The following is a 23629-nucleotide window of genomic DNA, read 5'->3' as shown; positions in this document are numbered from 1 at the left end:
TTGGCATTAAGTTTGAGACTTGACTAGAGTCTGTTAATTCTAACAGTCCCTAGGAACTGAAAATCTAGCAATAGCTATTACATGCTATATACTAGGAAATAACATTTTTTGGGGGGGTCCAGTCGTGGGGCCTGAACTCTGGGCCTGGCACTGTCCCTCTGCTCTTTAGCTCAAGGCTAGTGCTCTACCACTTGAGCCACAGTGCCTCTTCCAGTTTTTTTCTTATGTGGTGCTGAGTAAACGAACCCAGGGCCTCAGGCATGCAAAGCAAGCGCTCTACCACTGAGCCACCTTCCCAGCCCCTAGGAAATAACTTTTGCACAAACAAATACCATCTTGATGGAAAATGTAAAGAATTAAAATAAGCCAGGTGCCAGGTGCTGGTGGTTCATGTCTGTAATCCTAGCTGCTCAGGAGGCTGAGATCTGAGGACTGTGGTTCAAAGCTCTCTCTTAGATGCAATTAACCATCCATTAGCTCCATTAACCATATGTTTTCAGGTAATTTTCTTATATCACAACACAATAAAATTTCCAAATCTCACTAATTTCTGACTAGACATAAAAATATTTCTGGTCCTATAAATTGATTGCTATATATTTATGATGTAGATACCATCTAGATTTGTTAATGGTATGAAAAGACAAGCAGTTTGGTGAGAATGGCAGTTCACTTACTGGCTGAGCTATAACTGACATGGAAATCTTTTGTGGAATACTTTGAATAAAGAGAGCCTAAAAACTGCTTTTGTATTTACCAACACAACTCTCATTATAATACACCCACAAATGTAATAGGAAAACATATAAATGAGTCATGACCAGTTGAAATTCACTTTTTCCCACCATAGTCCACTTATTATGTTAAAGATTAAATCATATTTTTTAGCATTTAATAACATTTCACCTTAGGAAGATCACATACAAATGAGAGGAACCTCTAGCAAGTAGATCAAAGTGGAACTTTACAGTAATAATTTAGTGAACATAAGTAAAGCCAGAAAAATAGAATTTTCAAATTGTTTGGCTAAGGTTGTGAGGGTCAACAGGAAGAAAAGAAAAGAAAAGAATCTAACTAGGTCAAATAGTGTCCTCTAGCCCTCACTTGCAAATCCCACTGAAGCCAATGGAAGTTTATGAAAATGTCTGAAAGATGCATTTGGCCTAGTTCAAAGCCCCATTAAATAGTATTTTAATACATTGTCCTAGTTAATTGCTGTCTTTAGGATCTTTTTAGTGTTTCACCTAGGGGTCATTCAGAGATTCCTTAGAAATCATAGACAAGAGGATGGTTTAACAAGGAATATTTGACCTCTTGTTTATTTCAAACATAGGTTGACTTTCTAATTTTCCCCACTCCATTGTGCAAAGAAATAAATTTATGGATTCCAGGTGACCTTTTGCTTTTAATGCCCATAAAGTTGGAAGTATGGACAGATATAAAATATATTAATTCTGAGCTGGGTGCTGGTGGCTCACATCTGTAATCCTAGCTGCTCAGGAGGCTGAGATCTGAGGATTGCGATTCAAAGCCAGCTGGGCAGGAAGGTCTGTGAGACTGATCTCTGGAAGTGGTGCTGTGGTTCAAGTGGTAGAGTGCTAGCCTTGAGCTGAAGAGCTGAGGGACAACGCCCAGGCCCATTCAAATGCCACGATGACCACCACCACCACCAACAACAAAAAACATAACTCTGATATATATATATTAAATTGTTTATACAATTAATAAACAGAATTTGCAGTTACAAGTATTGTTATAAATTTTATATCATTCATCCCATAATGGTCATTGTAGCTTTTTGTTTCCTTATGATTCAAAGGGGAACTAAAGTAACCTTTTCCTTCCTGGCATCCACATTTTTCAGTCTCTATTTTGGCTTGATTACTGATTAGGGACTCTTGTTAGTGGTAACAGGTTTCATTTCTAGGATTTCAGGAATAAAGTATCACTTCTTGGCCTTTCAAAGTTCAAGCAATTTGGTTTCTTTACAGATTGTAAGTGCCCACACCAGGTTCAGACTTGTGTTTGTCAAAGGTAATAAGGATGATTCAGGGATCCTGTGCTATGAGGAGAGCCAAGAGATAGCAAGTTCATCAGGAGCCTTAAATAGGAAGAATAATTTGGACCATAGACCATGGAGCTAGACTGAATTTACATCCCTGTTCTATCAGTTGCCAGCTCTGTAACGTTAGTGACTTTGTTTAAGCTCTTGGAGTTTTGATTACCCCATCTTTATCTTTTAAAAAATGAGCACTATAGCAAGGATTTGTGAGAATTTGAGAGACTACGCTTGGACATACCGAAGTGAAACAGCAATGAATAAATGCTAGTAAGGGGTATACTGTAATGGGGAATAAGAGTGTTTTTTGCAGCTTGGCTCTTGTTGTTTTATACATATTAATTACCATTACTCAGACTGATCTCTTTGCTCAGCCCCTCCCCCATTATTTCCTATTGAAATGATTTTCCTATTGAAATAGCGTCCCAGGGAGTTGTAAGGGGACCCAATAGGAGATTCGGCAGGTAAAACTGTTTCTAGCAGCTCCACCTTGGTAACAGGAAGAGGAGTCCTTCCCTTGGTTTTGCAGCTTGAGGGGTTTTTGTGCCTCTCTGGAGTAGGGCCCAGCTGCAGGCAGAAATTCACAATAAAAGAGACTGTGGCCAGTGGGCCCTTCACCTGCTAATGCTGGGCGGGGAGCTGGCAGGTTACACAAGGCCAATCAAGCTAGATGGCTTGTAGCCACAGCGCCATGTGGCTTGTTTCCTCCGGAGACACTCCCCTGGGGTTGCTTTCAGTCTAGAACTGAGGAGAGATCTTAGGAATTTGGCAAAAATGTATTAAATCAGATTTCTTGCTTGTGTAGATGCGGTGTTAGCTCATGATGACGCCATCGGAAGACGTCTCTGACGTCAAGGGCTTGTTTGGCTCACCCAAGCAACTACATAACTCGGTAGCACGTGCTGCATCCCGAGGCAGCACAGGTCCAGGCGAGCATGCCGGAGATCCACGAACGCGGACCTCAGGGAAACTGGCCCTCGGCAGAGCGTGGTGGAGGGGCGTTATTTCAGAGAGTCACATTTTCGTTTTCATGTCTCATTTAAGACGATTTTGCACACGGTACAAACGAAGACAATTCTGGCTTTCACGGGGAACAGATCAGACTATAGTGTAGGCATCAAATCAGTCCGTGAAGCACCGCTTCAATTGCCTTAACACTAGCACGACACGGGCATCTTTCCCAGGAAAGCAGGCTTGCACTTTTCGAGGTCTCCTACCCAGGGAAGGAACCAAATCCCCAAAGACGGGCCAAGAGGCGACCCGCCTCTTCTGCGCGCCGCACACGTGTCTTCTGGCCCCGCCCCCGGCCCCGCCCCATCCCGATCCAGCCAACTCAACCAACGCTCGCGAGAGCCCAGTCGGCTTCCACGTTTGCCACGTTCCAAAAAAACCGAGGCACACTGGAAAGCTGAAAGCCGCTCACGCTCACCAGCAGCTGCGTCGCGCCTGAAAGGCCCCGAGACTGCAGAGAGAGGGGGCGGGAAGCACGAAAGGGAACCGCCCTTTTGTACAGACGTTGGCGATTGGCTCGTATCCACTGTCACTCAGCCTTCGTGGGTGGAGCGAGGCCGGGCAGGGGCGTGGCCGAGGGGGCTAGGGAGCCGCGCGTTCTCGCAGGGAAAGAGACAGAGAGAGTCACAGGCTGGGCGTACGCGTGGGCTGGGCGCGCGCAGCCGGCACGCGGGGAAAGTCCTGGGAGGCGCGGCGACCCGTGTGATCCGTGTCGGGCCATCCGCGCTACTGCAGGAGCCGAGCGCGGCCCAAAGCCTCCCCAGCATCTGCGGCTGTTGTCCCCGGAGCACCGAGGAAGCCCCTTGGCGCCTCTCCAGTCCGGGTGGAGTGCGTGATGGCCCCTCGCAAGAACGCCAAAGGCGGCGGCGGCGGCAACAGCAGCAGCAGCGGCGGCGGCGGCGGCTCCTCCGGCAGCAGCAGCACGGGCAGCAGCGGTGGCAGTAGTAGCTCAGGAGCTCGGAGAGGTCAGAATGCTTGCAGGCCGGGGTCCGGGCCGGGAGCGGGGTCCCCGGGAGCCGCGGGCGCTGCGGGGGCTCCTCGCCAGCTCCCGCCGCGCCTCCCGCAGCCCCTGCCTCGCTGACGCGTCACGGAGGCCTGGCTGGCGGGGCTGGGCGCTCGGGAAGGCGGGCGCCGTGCGGTCCGCCCCGTCGCCAGCCCCTGCGGGGCTCCTGGAGGTGGCGGGGCCGCTCACCTGCGGGGCGCCGCCGCCGAGATCCGGGCTTTCCGTGGCAGTGGAGATGGGGGTTAGAGAACGATTGATCTTGGCCTCGCGTGTTTTGCGGGAGCTTGGAAATGAGCCGAAGTCAGGGAAAGTAAGTTCTTGCTTGGCCAGCAGCGTTTAGGAGCTGCTCGAAGGATGAGGTTAGGGAGGGAGGCGGGGTGGGGGGGTTGAGAGTGATTCACATGCTTTTGGAGGCTATTTTAAATAGGTGTATGTAGTTCTCTTAACTATCTTTTACATACCTGCAACACTAGGCGGGTTTTTTCTATTCTTCCTCTCTTTTAATTTCCTTAAAGGAAAATCGACTGGATATTCACCTTTCTCCTCCTCCATGTGCTTCTCCAGCCGAGAACAGATGTTTTAAATCTGTTTCGTCTCCTATTACCGTGGCCCTCGGTTTCTTTTCTTTTTCATTTGACTCACATTTAGGCTATTGGAACTGGAATACACATGTGTACCAAATGTGAGACACATTTCACTCGAAATGATTCACAGTCTGCGCTAGGATCCGCATGCAGCCCATTGATATGTATCAAGAAAACAAATCAGAAAACTTATGATTTTATTTTAAAAATACTTCCTTTTGTAGCTCTTATGGCCTTATTTATTTTCATGTGAATTGTCTTTGTTTTATTGTCTCCTCTTGGTCATTCCGATCTATTATTGGTTTGTTATGCCCAACTCTTTGAATGGTCCTCACCTATAATAGGTGCTCAATAAATATTTGGTTAGAGATTGAAACAAACGTTAGTAGCAAAAGTAGTACAGTTAAACCCACTGCACACATTTACATTCTGAGAACCAATATTTGTCTTCTAAATGGAAAGAGGTATACAGTTCGAAGTTCAGACCCTGAATTAGTTAATTCACCTTGGACGTAAGTAAAAATTGTATTCTTGTTTCCTTGTCCTTAAATGCCCGTAAAACATGCAGTGGATGTAGAAAGCAGCACCTAGTGGTTGGGGCTACACTTATTTTTTCTTAAACATTTGTAAATGACAAGGACCTTTGGAGAAAGTTTTCTGTAACTATTTGTAAATGAAGCTTGCCTCTCTCCTGTTATTCCCCTATTTTCCTCTTTTCACCTTCCCTGTCCCTGACCCTGTCTTTTCCCGGTATTCAGCCCTTCATCGTTCCACTTTGTCCTTGGGATTCTTGAGTACAGCATTGATTGCATCTGAGAAAGTAGCTTTGTCAGACCTGTTAATGGTAAGAAACATATTCCCCAACCCTACCCAAGAACTAAACCATAGAGAACATGTTAAGACCTCAATTAATCTTTTTTTTTTTTTTTTTGCCAGTACTGGGACTTGAACTAAGGCTTAGACTCTTATCTTTTAGGGTTTTTTTTTTCTTTTCAAGCTTTCGGGTGGTTAATTGTAGATAATGTCTCATGGACTTTCCTGCCTTGACTGGCTTTTAATTGGCATTCTCAGTTCGCAATGTCCTGAGTAGTTGCAGGAATGAGCCACCAGCTCCCTGACCCAATTAAGTTATTCTGACTCTCATAGTCGGGCATTTAAGAGTAAATTCTCTTTGAGTAATCATTTTACACAATTATTGTCTTCATAATTGTCATGAAACAACATGTAAAAGAAGGTCTGTAAAAGAGGGAAATTTCTTGTGTTATAAAACTAAAAAAAATTAAACAAAAAGTGGGGTGCCAGTGGTTCATGCCTATAATCTTAGCTGCTCAGGAGGCTGAGAAATGAGGATTGCAGTTTGAAGCCTGCCCTGGCAAAAAAATTCTTACCTCTAAGTAACCACCCAAATTCCAAAAGTGGAGCTTAGGCTCTAATGGTAGTGTACCAGCCTTGATCAAAAAAGCTAAAGGAGGGCTGGGAAGGGGCTCAGTGGTAGAGTGCTTGCCTTGCATGCATGAGGCCCTGGGTTCGATTCCTTCCATGACTAGAAAAAAAAAGGCTAAAGGACAGTACCCAGGCTCTGATTTGAAGCTCTATTACTGGCACAAACAATCTTCCCAAATTCAGTAGTATTGAAGACATGTGCATTATAGTAGTTGATATTTTTTTTTTTGCAGCATTTTCTTTTTCTTTTTGTTGTTGTTCTTCAGTGAACTTTGGATTGTGACTGTGCATCATGGCTGAAGAGGTTTTTTTTTTTTTTTTCCTGTCTGTCATGGGGCCTGAACTCTGGGCCTGGGCTCTGTCCTTGAGCTCTTCAGCTCAAAACTGGTGCTCTACCACTTGAGCCACAGAGCCACTTCTGGCTTTTTCTGCTTATGTGGTGCTGAGGAATTGAACCCAGGGCCTCATGCATGCAAGGCAAGCACTCTACCACTGAACCACCTTCCCAACCCCAAAGCTGAAGAATTTTTAGCCGACATTACCAGGAAACCTATTTAGTTGCTTGTTCAAAACAAGTTTTAGATGAGAACCTAATGCCCAGAAATGTTGTGAACCCAGTAAATTACAAGAACAAAAACCAGAATCCAGGTTTTTCTGTTAGTCATTCCTTATTTCATACTACTTGAGTTTTAGATTTTCTTTCTTTTTTTTTTTTTGCCAGTCCTGGGGTTTGAACTCAGGTCGTGGGCTGTCCCTGAGCTTCTTTTGCTAAAGGCTAGCCCTCTACCACTTGAGCCACAGCACAACTTATGGGTTTTTCTGTGTATGTGGTGCTGAGGAATCAAACCCAGGGCTTCATGCATGCTAGGCAAGCACTCTACCACTAAGCCACATGCCCAGCCCTAGATTTTCTTTTTTCTTTTCTTTCTCTTCTCTCTCCTTCTCCCTCCCTTCTCTCTCTCTCTTTTTCTCATCAGTTGTGAGACTTGAATTCAGGGCCTGGGTGTTATTGAGCTCTTTTTGTTCACAGATAGTACTCTACCACTTTGGGCCACATTTCTGGTGGTTAATTGGAGATAAGAATCTCACATGGGGGGGGAGGCTGGGAAGGGATGTGAAGGGTAAACAAAGGAGGAGGCTGCAATGCTTGGTAAGAAATGTATGCATTATCCTGCCCATGTATTTAACTCCTCTGTACAGTTAAAATAATTTTTTTTTTTTAAAAAGAATCTCACATACTTCTTGCCCAGGCTGGCTTCAAACCGCCAACCTCAGATATCAGCATCCTGAGTAGCTAAGATTACAGGCACGAGCCACCAGTGCCCTGCTGAGTTTCAGATTTTCTAATATCTATATTTATGCCTATCTATCTATCTATCTATCTATCTATCAATCAATCAATCATCTACGGGAATTGGAAGTTGCTGCTTATCAAGTTGTCTTCTGACTGGCTCCATGGCAAACTACTATGTTTTTGTCTTTTCACTAATTAAGTTTCCTTTGCCTGAAATTATATTGGAACAATGCATTTGAAGAATTATAGTTTGAAAAGAGTATAAGAGCTCACATGCTGCTGGAGATGATTTTGCATTGAGAGTTTAATATTAATAGTGATGTTGGGTATATGGAACACTGTTTCTCAGATTTTTGTATAAAACTATGAAATAAAAAGGACCTAGTTTTCTGAGGGTCGTGGTTCAAAGCCAGCCTGGGCAGGAAAAGTCGTGAAACTCTTATCTCCAATAAACCATCAGAAAACGAGAAGTGGCTGGGCTCAAGTGGTAGAGCGCTAGCCTTGAGCTGAAGAGCTGAGGGACAGCTCTCAGCCCAGAGTTAAAGCCCCATGACTGACAACAAAAAAAATAAAATAAAAAAGGACTTAGTTCTTTGAAGCATGAGTTTTACAGAAGGAAAAAAAAAATTAAAGTAGGTATTTCCTCATTGTCTTTTTTTTCTTCTCTTCATTGTCTTAAACTGATTGAAATAAAAGTAGAGTTTTTCTTGTTTTTCTTTCTTTCTTTTTTTTTTTTTCCGAAGAGAATTACCACTGTTCTTTCACTGGAAGTTTATTTTAGTATTTCTTGCTAGCAAGTTCCTGCAACTGTTTACTACCTGTGACCAGTAGGTGCCACTATAGAGCGTTTTTAAAAAATCTTCAGATTTACAGAGTGTAGAAAAGCAATTATGTTTGGTTATTTGTTTATTTACTTGTTTATTTAGTGCTGATACTGGGGCTTGAGCCCAAGCTTGAATGTTGTCTCTTAGCTTTTATGCCATTCTAATGCTTGAGACACAGCTCTACTTATGGCATTATGGTAGTTAAATGGAGATAAGATGATCAGGGACTTTTGGATTTTGCTGCCTTAGCTCTCTTCCAACCGGATCTTAAGATATCAGCCTCCTGAGATTTTAGGGGAATATAGTCAAGAGCAACCAGCATATGACAGCAATTAGATTTTAAAATTACTATTAATATTTAATCATCCTGATTTTCCCCAAACTATTGATGGAAAATGACTGATCACTACCAGTGTTGAATTCTCTTAATGTCTGGTACAGATTTTGAAATGTAATGGTAAGAGTTTGTCTTGATAAGGCTTACTTTAAAATTAAATAAATTTGTTCTGTTAGGATAGAGAAATTCACAACTTTGATGGATTTTGGTTAATTGTAAAAACAAAAAAACTTCTGAGTGGTTATTCTTCTGTTTTTCCTTTCAGTGTGTCTTAGATTACTAAGTGACTAACATGCAATATGTGCTGCTGATTACATTCTTGCTCTTTTGAATTTCTAGTGAAATTCCTCTTTTTTATCAAGAGACTATCAATTAGGGCCAGTTGCTAGATCCTCCACTAGCCATTCTAAGATGAAAGATAGGAAGACTTTTAATTTGTATGCCTCAAGAAATTCACAGCTTTTTGATTGAGTGCCATTTAAAGTGCAGTAGAGCTTTTTGCCACTGTCCTTCCATCTTTTAAAAAATGGAGTATTTGAGCTTACTCTTGGGGCCCTGCACTTTCAAGGCAGGCTTTGTACCACTTGACCTATTCCGCCTGCCTTTTACATTGTGGGTTTTGCTGTTGTTTTGTTTTGTTTTTGTTAATAGCATTTGTCCAGCATGTTCAGATCATATGAAACTGTTTCAGTTGTTCTGAGTATTCTTGAGCATATTTTAAAAACCAAACATGTTAATCTATGGTAAGTAGGAAGAACTGTGTTTTATTATGCATTGATATCATGCCTCATAGAAGAGATTATTAGAAAATAAGTATGCCTGATTTGCATTTTCCGCTAATTACCAAGAGAGAAACAAGGATAAAAGGTCATCTGAGTGAACTAGTTGCCCTACTTTTGGTTAGAATCAGACATTTAACTCCTGTGCTGTCTGTTCCCAATAGGAAAACATCCAACCAACCACCCTGGAAAAAAACAAAAACAAAAGATCCCGCCCCTTTTCTCTAGAGAGGCAGTGCAGTTTGGGAGACAGTCTGATTACCTGGATTCATATTATGTTTATTTAAGAACTATGTAGCAGGTCACTCAATTTATCTAATCTCAGTCTTCTCAAACAGGAAAAATTACTCTTTTTGAGTTTCAATAGCCCAAGATCAATTTTACATGCCTGTATGTTTCTCTGACATTTCCAAGCAGATGAGAGTTCAAAACTAAAGAGAATATGTAGATCCAAGCACACCATTCACATGCTTGAGATTCTATGTTAGATATTAGCCTGTGTGTTTCAAGTAAAATGGATGCTCTTAAGGAAGTATTTGTTCTGAGACCTTTTGTGTCTCACAGTTTGTTTATTAATATACATCTGAGTTGGTGATATTATAGCTGATCTCAGAGGTGGTCTCAGGTCAGATACAATGTAGTTTTTTGATGCTCTTCTGGCTAGTGTGGAACAACCTTGAAAATATGCTACATAGTTTGCATCTGGAATACATCACTTCTGCAAGTGGTTTGACTTGTTCCTTATCATAGTAAGGTATAAAATGTTTTAAAATTAATACCTACATGTACAGTTAGATGGAAGGAAGAAGATCTGGTGTGGGTTGTACAATAAGATGAATGTAGATTAATATACTTACTATGCATCTCAAAAAACTCCTAAGAAAAGTTTTGATGGTTTTCACTAAGAAGAAATGATGTTTGAGGTGGTTGGTATGCCTAGCCATTTATTATTTTACATATTTACATATTTTGTGGTAAACATATATATATTACTCCCATTGCTGCTTACAGTTTTTATGATTTTATGTGTCACTTAAAAATAAATAGCACCTAGGGCTGGGAATGTGGCTTAGTGCTTGCCTAGCATGCAGGAAGCCTTGGGGTTCAATTCCTCAGTACCACATATGCAGAAAAAGCTGGAATTGGTGCTATGGCTCATGTGGTAGAGCATTAGCCTTGAAGAAAAAAGAAGCTCAGGGACAGTGCCCAGGCCCTGAGTTCAAGCCCCAAGACTGGCCAAAAAAAAAAGCACATAAAAGAAAATCCTGTTCCTCAGTGCAACCCATTTACAGTTTCCTGGAATCTCTCAGGAAAAGCTCTACCATTGATTGAGAGATTAGGAGACTCCTGACTGGCTCCTATGTGGTTACTTGAGTCGCTGCCTCTGCCTGGCTCTGCGTATGTGAGTGGGGTGAGATAAGTCTTTTTGAGTGACTATGTATATGGTTTGGCTTTAAATTCCAAGCCATTCTATTAGAAGATGAGATATTTTCCCCACATTTCCTCTTGGTGTCCTACTATAGGGAGGTTAACTTCTTGTGCTTTAGGTGCTCTAGGTTATCTTTCAGTGCTTTAGCCTTTTTTCTTTTCTCTGCCATTAGTGGAAGTCAGGATAGTCTTTTCTTAACAGTCATTATAATTATTTTTTTAAATAATTATTTTGTTTTTCATTTCTCTGATAGAAAGGTATTTTAGGCATTTGTTCTACATTTAGTATTTGTTCTTCAGGGATGTGTCTTGGTTACTTTGGGTGGCTGTGGTTATCTTTTAAGTCGAATTACCGAGTATAATTTAGTTCTAATCAGATTGATTATAGTTGAAGACAAATCCAGTATAGATAACCTATTAGTCTTAAAGGAATTTTGAGCTTACTTAATCATTCATTTACAGAAATACAGATCATCTGTTAAAGAAACTAGGGTATTCCTTGGAAGATTCAAAGGGCTTTCCTAGTCTTGTGAACATCTTCATTTGGTATAGATAGTTTATGTGCTCCAAAGCAGTGAGGATTAGTGAAAATAAAATTAGGAAGAGGCAGAAGTAGCCCAGTTTTAGCTGTGTTTCCAAGGACAGCCCTGGACATGGCAAAAGTGCTTGCAGAACTTGGAGAAATGCCAAGCTTCTGTTCCACCGTGTGTGCCCACACATTTAACCCAGCGTTAATCATTTCTTACTGAAGTCAGAAAAGATCAGGCTTCATTTTAAAGTGGGAGAATATTGTTGGTTAAAATAATTCGTCCTTACTGTTATTGTAACTTTCCTTTCTTGTATTTTCCTGTCTTGTGTTCTTGTATTTCCTGTTGGTGTATTTTACATAGGCTTGATAGCCATTTCCACCATGCCATAGTGCAGACTCATTGCTGTTTTGTTACATCTATCTAGTCTGATTTCTGTTTCTTATTTAATACAGTTCTTCCCTCTGACTCTTTTTTTGATTTCAATTTCCTGAAATGGTATACTGGAAAGCCTCTTCTGTTTTTAGCTTCACATGTTATTTAGGACATTTTTATTTAGGAGAAGTTAATTTTTTTTTGTTTTTATGTGAAATATAAAAAAAGTTGTAATAAAAGTTGATGTAAAAAATGTAAAAAAAGTTGTAATAAAAGGTTGTCTGAATTAAATCAACTTGGATAAGATGCTTCTTACTGGATTTTTTTTTTTTTTGTCAGTCATGGGGCTAGAACTCTGAGCCTGGGCACTGTCCCTTAGCTCTTCAGCTCAAATCTAACTCTCTGCCACTTGAGTCACAGCGCCACTTCCAGTTTTCTGGTGGTTTATTGGAAATAAGAGTCTCACAGACTTTCCTATCCGGGCTGGCTTTGAACTGTGATCCGCAGATGTCAGCCTCCTTAGTAGCTAGGATACAGATGTGGTGTGAGCCACCAGTACCCGACAGTTACTGGATTTTTTAATTGTTTTAAGGACTTGATTTTTGAGAGAACCATTTCTCTAACTTCCTAGAAATATTTGTGTGTGTGGCTTTTTAAGGCTGTATCTGTTTGAAATGTTATCTATGAAAAATCTATAGATAGGTATAAATAAAAAAAAATAATGAAAACCGAGCACCAGCGACTTCTGTCTGCAGTCATGGCTGCTCCAGAGGTTGAGATCTAGGATCACAGTTTGAATCCTTCCCAGGCAGAAAAGTGCACAAGACTTTTATTTCCAGTTAGCCTGCAAAAAAGCCAGAAGTGGAGCTGTGGCTTAAGTGGTAGAGCCCTAGCCTTGAGCAAAAAAGGTAAAGGACAGCAGTAGGCCCTGGGTTCAAGCCCTAGTACTCTCCTCCCTCCCTCAAAAAAAAAAAACTAAAGTAATGTAGTGAATATCTATCTCTCATACAGTCGATGAAATACTTCTGTATTCTTGGATGCTTTTCTCTCTTATGGTGTCCCTCTCTAGCTGTTCTGAAGTAATATGATAGTCATTCTCATACATTTTCTTATACATTAAATAAATACATACAAATAATACATTCTGTATGTCTGTTATATTGCAGATTGAATACTATGCATCCATACATGTAAAAATGTTTGTTAAAATATATATGAAAACTGCTTAGGAAATATATCTATATCTATATCCATATATCCATATATATACATATGAAAGAGAAGAGAGAGAGAGGTATGCATGTGCTTGTTTTGCACTGAATAAAAGTTTGATGATCACCTGTTTGGTGTTCTAGTTGTATATGATGAGGTACTTACTAGTTGTTTTTGCTGGGCTCTGGAATTAATAGCAAACAGGAGGAAACCTTCGCCTCCCTGCCTCTGTTCTATATGAAGCCATTCTTTGCAATCACTATGGAATCTGGGAGACACAGGAATTATTAGTGATCGATAACATCATTATGGGGTCAGAAATTACCCAGTCTCTATTTAAGTATATAGTTCATGTGTGTATGCCAAAGGTGGCTAAGGATGTACTGAACTGATGTCTTATGGTGAGTACTATTTAATGTATCTCTTTGCTCTTTTCATGTGTGTTTATTTGGTGAGTGGCCAGCCACATCTGTCCTGTGGGACTCTGGAGTATAGGCCTTGGATTTGAACTCAGGATTGAATGGAATGAATCCCAATTCTTTAGTTTTATGTCTGTCGTTCCTCATTTTATGAATGCCACTTTTCGTTGGCTAGTCTTACTGAGACTACTTCTCTTTCTTTCAAATAATGCTGCTCTACTATATTTGTACTTATTTAACCCTGTGCTTGTGTCTCAGTGTTTCTCTAAGGCAGAAACTGTGATAGGAATTGGTGGGTCATAGTGACAAGTACGTGTATTAAACTTTATTAGATTTTGTTTAAAATATCGTAGACAACACAGAATGGTTGTACGCATGTACAGCCTACCTACAGTGAATAAGATCTTTTGTATCAGTTTGTTTGTTGGTTTTATGTATTTGATTTCTAGAATCTTTCTAAATCTTGAACATTTTGATTATTTCTGTAGTAGGTAAAAAGCATCTCCTAGAATATAATCCTTACATTATCATATGTGTGTATGTGTATATGTGTATGTGTCAGTGGTGGGGCCTGAACTCAGGGCACGGGTGCTGTCTTTGAGCTTTTTCCTGCTCAAAACTAGCACTCTACCACTTTGAGCCACAGTGCCACTTATGGTTTCTTGGTGGTTAATTGGTGATAACAGTCTCACGGACTTTCCTGCTTGGACTGGCTTCGAAATGTGATCCTCAGATCTCATTCTCCTGATTAGTTAGGATTACAGGCATGAGCCACTGGTGCTCAGACTCTGTAATGTATTTTGTTGAAGAATTAGATATCAATATGATACATTTTGTGGTATATTTTGTTTAACATTTTTAATAGCATTTTATATTGTGATTAAGTGATTACATAAATTTCACAAATTTCACAGTATTGTGGGTAGTAATACTTAGTTAAAGTTACAAATACATTCTAATCTTCATGGGGCAAATTGTCTTTATCATGGTCTATAAAGTTTCTGAGTTCTATGAGCTTTGACAATACAGTTACTACTTCTACATCTCCACATCAGGTAATATGTGTTTAACGTATTAATAGTAGAATATAACATTGTTTCATGTGTTTAATTTAGTAGTAGAGTTTTTCTATTTCCTATTTATTGGCTATGCTTTTGACTTTTAAGACATAAAGTCATAAAATATTATCTTACTTTCTCCTGAAAGATCTGACATTTTGCATTATTGCATTTAAACATCTATACTACAAGACATAGTAGTTTATTATTTTTTAAATTATTTTTTTATTTTTTTGCGTCTGGTCATGGGGCCTGCTTTGGGCCTGGGTGCTGTCCCTCAGCTCTTCAGCTCAAGGCTAACGCTCTATCATTTGAGCCACAGCGCCACTTCCAGCTTTTTTTTTCTTTTTGCTTATGTGGTGCTGAGGAATTGAACCCAGGGCCTCATGCATGCAAGGCAAGCACTCTACCACTGAGCCACCTTCCCAGCCCCGACATAGTAGTTTATATTGTGAATATATATTTTAAGTGGATAAGGAAAATTTTCTGTACAAGGTTGATGCTTTCTTTCTATAAAGTATGTAGTATCTGTTCTTATCTATATATAACTGTGATTGTTTGCTCCAAGAGGAACAGTATTACTGAATTTCTCATTATAGCTTTGTAATGAGCTATTGAATCTGATAAGGCCTGTATGTCTACAATCTTAGCTACTTAGGAACCTGAGATCTGGCAGATTGTGGTTTGGTGCCAACCAGCCCAGGCAGAAGAGTCCTCATGACTCCATGTTCAATTAACTAGAAAAACAAAAACAAAAACAGGGCTATAGGCATGGCTACAGTAGTAGAGTATCAGCCAAGCATATATGAGGCCCTAAGTTCAAATCCCAGTACTATGCCTCTAAAAAAGAATTGCATTGCCATCTGTAAACTAAGTTTACAATCAACAACTCACTGGTACTGACATTCCTTGTTAGTGGTATATATTACTTCATCTATTTAATTCCTTTTTGCCCTGTTTTCATGTTTGATAACTGGGGTTTAAATTTGGGCCTTATGCCCACTCATCTTCCTTGCTCATAGCTAGTGCTGGATGCTTGAGCCATACCTCCAGTCCAGCTTTTTTGCTGGCTAATTTGGTGATGGATTCTTGTGTGCCTCTCTGCTGGGGCTGGCTTTGAATTATGAGTTTCCAGATTGCAGCCTCCTCAGTAGCTTAGATTACAGGTCTAAGCCACTGACACTTGGCTTTAATGCCATTGTAAGTGATCTTTAAAATTTTTTTTAACCATTATACACTACTACTATTTAGTCATAGTTTGGTAATGATACATTATCTTGTGGCTTTGGTAAATTCAGTTTTTAATTTAGGTAGTTTAAAAAAATGAATTGTTTGGGATTTGCTATGTAACTGTTCTGTCAACCGCATATACACAGTCTTGTCTCTATTTTCAGTCCTTCCTTATCTTACTGTTTCATTGAGAAACGTGTCTTATATACAATGTTGAGTGGAAGAAGTGGAGATGTGGCTCAAGTGGTAGAGTTCTGATCAAGAATGCAAGGCCTCAGGTTCCAGTATAGGCTCCAAAAGAGAAATGGGGAAGGGGATGAGGGGGGCGGGGATGAGAGAGGAAATCAAATATTCGATCTTTGTTTCTAGCAAGCAAATATAACATCTAGGTGTTTCCTAAGTGTTTTAAAATAGAATTATGAAGATTCCTTTGCATTTCTATTTAAGAATGCCTTTTCTTTATTGGAGGTAGTACCACTTGATCAATGATCAGGTTGAATTATCCATTTTATACATTGCTTTGTTTGCTGATGTCCTGTCCACTGCTTTGCATCTGTGTTCATGCTATATGTAGATCTGTGACTTACTTCTTTCTCTCCTCTCTCTTCCATCTGATGTACTCTTCAACTTCATCGTTATTTTGCTAGTAGCTAGGATTAATAACTAATATTTGCTTGGCATCTATTGAGACAATATATATTGCTTTTCTCTGTGTTTTATTCGGTAAATTATAGTATTCTATGTTCTAATTTAAAACTTCTTGTATATTTCTGAGGAAGATACCACCTGGTGATTTTATGTTCTGATATGAGTGTCAGTATCAATATATGATATATAATATTGGTACTTCAATATTAATTTAGCTTGGTTAAAATAGCCCTGTAGTTTTCTTTCAGCTTACTCTGCCTACAGACTGAATTTGGGAGGATTTCTCCATTTTCTCTTTATTTGCATTTGTTGTACAAGGTTGATTCTTTGGAAAAACTCAGTTGAACTTTTTATCCTGGGTAAGCATGAGGGAAAAGGGCTTCAGTTTCAAAATGTGTCTAGGACCACTTACATTTTGTTTCTTGATTCTTTGTTTTTTCTTCTTCCCTCCATTCCTGGGGCATGAACTCAAGGCCTAGGCATTATCCCTGGGCTTCTTTTGCTCAAGGCTAGCAATCTTCCATTTGAGCCACAGTGCCACTTTTGTTTTGTTGGTCATGGGGCTTGAACTCTGGGCCTGGTCACTGTCCCTCAGCTCTTCAGCTCAAGGCAAGCCCTCTACCACTTGAGCCACAGCACCACTTCCTCACAGTGCCACTTTGTCTTTTTCTGTTTATGTGGTGCTGAGGAATTGAACCCAGGCTTCATGCATGCTAGGCAAGCACTACCACTAAGCCACATTCCCAGCCCTGCTCTTGGGATAGGTCATGTGTTTCCTGTTTCTTTGTAGGTACATTTGAGTAAGTTATAGTTTCCAAAATGGTTTCTGTCTTAGAAGTTGTAAATATTTTGGCAAAAAGTTGCTTGTGGTTTTAGGTGTTCTTTTGGGAACAGAATATAGGCATTGTATGCCTGATATCATAAAAGTACTTGCAAAAATGACTAAATATTAAGCTTTTAAGTTGTGTCTGTTTTTAAAACCTAAAAATGTTTCACTGGATTAAGGTGAGAAGTCTTTATAAAATACTTGGGATATAGAAATGTCTGAGCAAAGTTAGGCCATTTAATACTGCTAATTTGGTTTGATTGGCTTATTATGGTCCCTATTTTCCTACTTAAATGATTGATGACTAACACTAGTTAAATTGCTTTCTTCAAAATTGAACTTCTCCATAAACAAAGAATAATGCTTATTTTCTTGAGCTTGAATATTTGTTTTTTTCATGGTTTATGGCTAATTAATCTGTTTGTAAACAGTACTTGTAGAAACCTAGGGTGTCTGGCCAAGATCCAAAATACAATTTCTGACAAGTCCCATTGCTACTGTGGAGGTATTAATAGATTTATATGTGAAACATGGTCCCAATGTCTTCATTACATGTTTCCTGAATAAGATCATAGATGTGGAACATTTTAAAGATGAAATTAATGTATGTTTGTATAGGTAGAAAGCTCTTAAGCCAATTAGTATTTATTTTACTCTTCTCTAGAAGTAGTGTTAGTAAGTTGTGTTAATAATTCTCCCAGCTATTATTTTTTAACATTTTCTGTGGTCCATCAGATATTTGAGGTGAATGAGTAAAGATATAGGGTAAGGTTAAAAGAGAGCACAGTTCACTTGCTTCTAAGCAAGTTATAAACTCTATGATGTATTCAAATCCTGGTCTCTCACGGGTGCCCTTCTCTGCCTTCTCAGTTTACTACGTTTATTCATCTTTTCAATAGCATCTGTTTAGGTCTTCCACCCTTAGGATCCCATTCCCCTTCAGTTTCAGTAGATACTTCAGGTGCTTTCTTCTGGTACATGAAGGGTGGAGGTAGATCTTGGAGTTGCATGAAGATGATAGGATTTAGTGTTAAAGGTTCCATTCAGACTTGTTGTAAAAACTTTATAAATACATGTATTATATGCACTGATTTTAAGGGTGCTGTGTGTTGCTAGGATATGCTAGGGCCAAAGGCCTGATTTAACTGAGAAATTTACATTTAAAAGAAAATCAGATAGGGCTGGCTCTAGATGTGGAGTGATCAGTCACTCAAAATGTCTAAAGGACCCACTTCCCGCTGCTTCTTCACTAACTCAAACTCCCTCATTGGTTCTAGAAGGCAGTATTAGCCATGAGGAGTGCATGTTTGTTTCTGTTGCTTTAAACTTGCCTGTGTGATTTCTATGATCCTGGAGATTAGAGCTGGCATTACTGGTCACACAGTTGCCATTACCAGCCCCTCAGCTCTGCCAGTGTAACCTGAAAGGAGCCATGAATGGGAGCCTCATCATATAGTGTAACTGCACTGTAATGAAACTTTATGGCACTGAAATAGGAATTTCATGTAATTTTCTCACTTGGTGAAATTTTGTTTTTGAGTCTTTTCAGTTGTTCTTAAAGTGAAATCATGCTTTAGCTCCTGACACTTAGGAAAACAAAAGAAAACACAGGAGGTCAGCCAAAGTTTACTCACCCTGGTTTAGAGTAATTGAGGAGGCCAGGAGGGATAATAATGTGGGTAAATGCTGCATTTGTCTTGATTTTCTCTCCAGTGCTGAAGTGCATGCCCAGGCACGCTAAATATGAGTGTGGCATCATGTACGACAGTAGACACTCAGTATATGACGACGTTTCATTTATTGGAAAGAACTGACTCAGGTAAATCTTTCTCCTTCATTAGAGGGAAATGAAGGTGAGGTGAGAGGTTGCTGTGTTTTGTGTCAAACACTGCCTTGAATATAAACCTCAAAAATGAAGTATTACAAGGATACACTTTTTCAGGTTTGTGTTACAGGCAAGAAAATTCCTGTTGATGTTGAGAAGTCTAAGAGCTGAATAAACAGCAGAACTATTAGGATTCATACACATCATTGCTGTCAAGAGTTGTTAGTTGGGTCAAGCCCATCAGTGTCAGTGTTAAGGCAATACAATGCGAGTTTGCCAAAGGCTTTGGAATTAACTCTGTAGCAAGCTAGCCATGAGCGACTTTCCCAAATACCCTCTCATTTGTAGTTTGTTAATTCTGATTGGGAAGAAAGATGAGCATAAGCAGGCATTTATTCTGTTGTATTTTTTTTTTCTTTTCTGAAATTAGAAAAACTACTGATTTGCCAGATTTCAGTTTTCCCTTTTATTTTTAAGTGTGACTCAAGGGTAGGCTATATTTATCTCTGTGAATAATGTAGTGTGGAGTAATTTGTTAATTTTTTCTTCCCTTTTGTATGGTTTTTAGATTTTAAAATTCCTTGTAAGAATTAAGACTATTCCCTACTTGGCCAGCTTTCAAGAAAGGTTATGAAGGTATGAAGTGATAGTTCTAATATTTGCAAAGAACATTTTGGAGCAGTTTGTACCTTAGAGTGTACAATCTTTAAAATTCTAGATTATTATTCTCTCCAGAGTTATTTGTATCTAAGTGTCCCATAAACCTTGTCCTTGATATTGTACTTTCCAAAGTAGATGAGCATCTGCTTTTCTTTCCATTGGATCATTAGTTGTGCAGCAGGGCAGAGTTTAGAGATTTTTTTTTTTTTTAATGTCAGTTGTGAGGCTTGAGCTCTGGGTCTGGGCACTGTCTCTCAGCTCTTTAGCTCAAGGTTCTACCACTTGAGCCACAGTGCCACTTCCTGTTTTCTGGTGGTTTATTGGAGATAAGACTGTGGAGAGTTTAATATGAAGTCTGTCTACAAAGTTTCTTTCTTTATTTTAATAATGTCCTTGAAACTTTGTTAGCCTTGAATTCTTGATATCTCTTATGCATATATATATACATATATATCTTTTTTCTTTTTTGTTGTCAAAAAATAAACTTCTCAATAAGTTCTCACAGGTAATCTTTATACCTTTCTCCATCATGAGATGGATAGGGTAAAACAAAAAACACAGAAAAGAGAAATATTTTTTTTTCTCTGATTGCAGGTAATTCAGTTTTGAGAATCAAGCTTTTGCGAATTAGAGTAATAAAATTTTAGAATTAGAAGAGACAGAAATATATCTATTATGACAGAAATTACCTATTATATTTGTATCATTTTGTTGAACCCATAAAACAGAATTCACTGAGTTGGCTACTGACTCCTAGCCATGGAATTTTCCATATATATTCTAGTAGCAGAAAACAGCATTAGTTGGCATAAGAAGGTAAGAAAAAAAATAAAGGTAGCCTTGAGCAACAGAGCTCAGGGACAACACCCAGGTCTAGAGTTCAAGCCCCAAGACCGACAAAGGAAGCAAGGAAGGAAGGAAGGAAGGGTGCATACATATGACAAAAAAACTATTTTATAAAATATTAATAATTAGTAAATCCAGGTACAGAATAGAGCAGAGCTTCATTGTACTTATCCTTTTTGTTATATATAAATTTAGAAGTCTCATTAGTAAAACATTGAAGAAAGAGAATAAATAAATTTGTATTTCAAAGAAGCCAAGGGATTTAAGCATTGACATGACTGTTAGGTGGTACAAAACTACCTAGTTGAATTTGAGGGGAAAAATGATTATTTTAGAACTTCTCTACAACTTACCAAATGATAATATTCTTCAAACTTATTGGAAGTTTTGACTTTTAAGCTTAGTGATATTCACAAGACATTTAGTTGATATTCTGCCTTCAGATTTTAAGATCTTTTTCCTTATTGGCAACATGTATCACCATAACTGGGCTTCTGCCAGTGACTATACTTCATAGACCCATTGATTTTTATTGCAAGTCTTGAAATAGAACTTGCATTTTGGAATGTGGAGTGTGGAAATCCTGTCTTCATCCTGAGTAATTTGGTAATGTGCTTAAAATACGAAATTCATACGTTTGGCATGATCAGAGCTAAAGACTTTCAATCAGAAGATGCCAGAAAGTAATGAATAGAAAAGTCACAGATTGTGAGAAAATTTTATGTCGTATGTGTGTTAAAGAATAGATGTCTAGGAAATACAAAGAAATCTTATAATTTGGTCAAAAGTAGGCAAATGGCTGCTGGAGTCTCATGCCTGTTATTTCTAGCTACTCAGGAGGCTGAGATCTGAGGACTGAGATTCAAAGACAGCCCACGCAGGAAAGCCAGTGAGACTCTTACCTCCAATTAACCTCTAAAAAAACTGGAAGTAGAGCAGTGGTTCAAGTGGTATGGTGCTAGCCTAGAGCAAACAAGCTCAGGAACTCTGCTCAGGCCCTGAGTTACACACACACACACACACACACACACACACACACACACGGCAAAATATTTGAACAGATCACAAAACGGGAAATACATAGAAGAAATGAAAATATGCTCAGCATCATTGGTTTTTAAGGGGAATACAACCACATTGAGATCTCACTGCATATTCACTAGAATGGCTAAAATTAAAAAAGATTGACAGTAGTAAATGTCAATTGAGTGATACAACAGTATGATATAATCACTTTAGGCAAATACTTGACTTAAAAATTTTTATTTTAGGGCTGGGAAGATGGCTCAGTGGTAGAGCGCTTGCCTTGTATGCCTGAGGCCTTGGGTTCGATTCCTCAGCACCACATAAGCAGAAAAAAAAAGTCAGAAGTGGTGCTGTGGCTCAAGTGGTAGAGTGCTAGCCTTGAGCTGAAGAGCTGAGACAGTGTCCAGGCCCAGAGTTCAGGTCCACGACTGGACGCAAAAAAAAAAAATTATTTTTTTGAGTAATACTGGATATATGTCCTGAATATAGCAATTCTACTGTACATGTTTAAGGGAAATACAGGCATATTTAGTGATCCCTGAGGATCATTGTGGAAGATGAGTTCTGAGACTCCCCTATCAATAATAATATGCTGAACTCAAGGTGTGTTTATAATGGCATATTATTTGCATGTTACCTATTCTTAACTATCCTCCCATAACTTTAAATCATCTCTAGATTACTTATAATTAGTAATGTGATATAAGTTATGGGTAAATAATTGCTATGCTGCAGTTTTAAGGAATAATGACAAAAAAGTCTGAATATATTAAGTACAGACATCATAAGCCTAAATCCGGTTTCCACATGCAGTTTTTGAAGTTGTTGATAGAGATCCTGTGAGTACAGAGGCCGAGTATAATCTTGTAGAAGATTATTCCAGTGACCTTATTCATAATTCAAGAGGCAAATGCCTTGTTTGTTATAAGCAGCAGAACCTTTCAATACACTCCATCACTTGTATATACTCATCTGTGCATACGAGGGAGTAAAACAAATCACTGCAAAGGAGTAACTGCTACTGCAGATAGCGTGCATGATGGGAACATAAAACAAACTCAAACCAAAATACAAGAGTGGATAAAACTAACTTCAGGGAAAACAAAAGGCACAACAGTGGGGTTACTTCTGAGGATGGGATAGGATAGAAATAGAATGGCCATGGGGGAAGGAACTTAAATGGTAGACTTAATGTTCTACATCTTGATGTAAGGATTTGTGTATCACTGGTGTATATATTTGTTAGAATTCAGGGAATGTATGCTTAACATAAATGTTTTTTTAATTTTATGTGAATTGTTCATTAAAGATTCAAAGAAATGTTAAACTATAGTTCAACAGTCAACCTGAATTATATTAGAGAGATGCACTGATATATATATATATATATAATATATATATATAGTTTACTTTCAAATGCATTACACTAATCAGGTGGATTAAAGGATAGATAGGCAGGAGTGAGAATTCCAATAAACAATGCAATCTATGTGATATTTGTACAGATATTCTTTGTAAAATTCATTCAGCTTTGTTGTAAATTTGGAAAATTTTATAATAAACATTAAGGAAATACTTATTTAAGTCATCTGTCATGTTTTTTCCAAATCAAATAATGCTTGAATACTGGTCATTTCCTATACTTGAGCCTAACTTACAAAAGCACTGCATGTATCTCCCCATCTCTGTCTGGCAGGGTATTAATATGAATTTAATATGAAGTTCCCTCCAGTCATTGTGCTTGGTTTGGCAAACTTAATTTCCCATTTTTCTCTGGATAATAGAGGTTCTTGTCCATCTTTGGTACAAATTCCTTAGTGCCACAGTCACTGTTTGTTTTTAAGTCTTGTTGGTTTAGTTCAGATTGTGTTTTTGATGCAGAATTTCTGCCTCCTGGGAGGCAGGGCAGGAGGTCTACAGGACAGATTGAGATCTCCCATGTTCTACCTTTTGCCTCTTCTCAGCTTTGGTTTCTCAGGAGTGGGTTTGGGGGTGGGGTGAAGGGCAGGAGACAGGCCCCCAACACAGTCTTCTGTGTCAGTGCTAAGATTATCTGACATGTTTCCCCAATGTGACAGGGGTCCAGTGTGCCTCTGAGGTTTTTGGAAGGCCCTATGTCATACAATATTTTTCCAACCCCTGCATGGGATCTGCTGCTGACAGAATGCCCCACCACTCCTGTTCCTGGAGAACCTGGACTGGCATTCATCCCTTT

General features: G+C 39.2%; 1 protein-coding gene across 1 annotated transcript in view; it reads left to right on the top strand.

Moving 5' to 3' along the window:
- The first annotated feature begins 3582 nt into the window (after positions 1-3582).
- Asph (aspartate beta-hydroxylase) overlaps positions 3583-23629 on the top strand; it is a 200611-nt gene continuing 180564 nt past the window's right edge. Inside the window, exon 1 of the mRNA XM_013009269.1 lies at positions 3583-4035. Within this exon, the coding sequence (XP_012864723.1) occupies positions 3906-4035 (130 nt within the window). The 5' untranslated portion in view covers positions 3583-3905. The remainder of the gene's footprint in view (positions 4036-23629) is intronic.

The sequence above is a fragment of the Dipodomys ordii genome, unplaced genomic scaffold (assembly GCF_000151885.1).
Source record: "Dipodomys ordii isolate 6190 unplaced genomic scaffold, Dord_2.0 Scaffold9, whole genome shotgun sequence".
Lineage (NCBI taxonomy): Eukaryota > Metazoa > Chordata > Mammalia > Rodentia > Heteromyidae > Dipodomys > Dipodomys ordii.
Note: the sequence above shows the minus strand (reverse complement) of the source record. Positions and strands in the feature narration are given on the sequence as shown.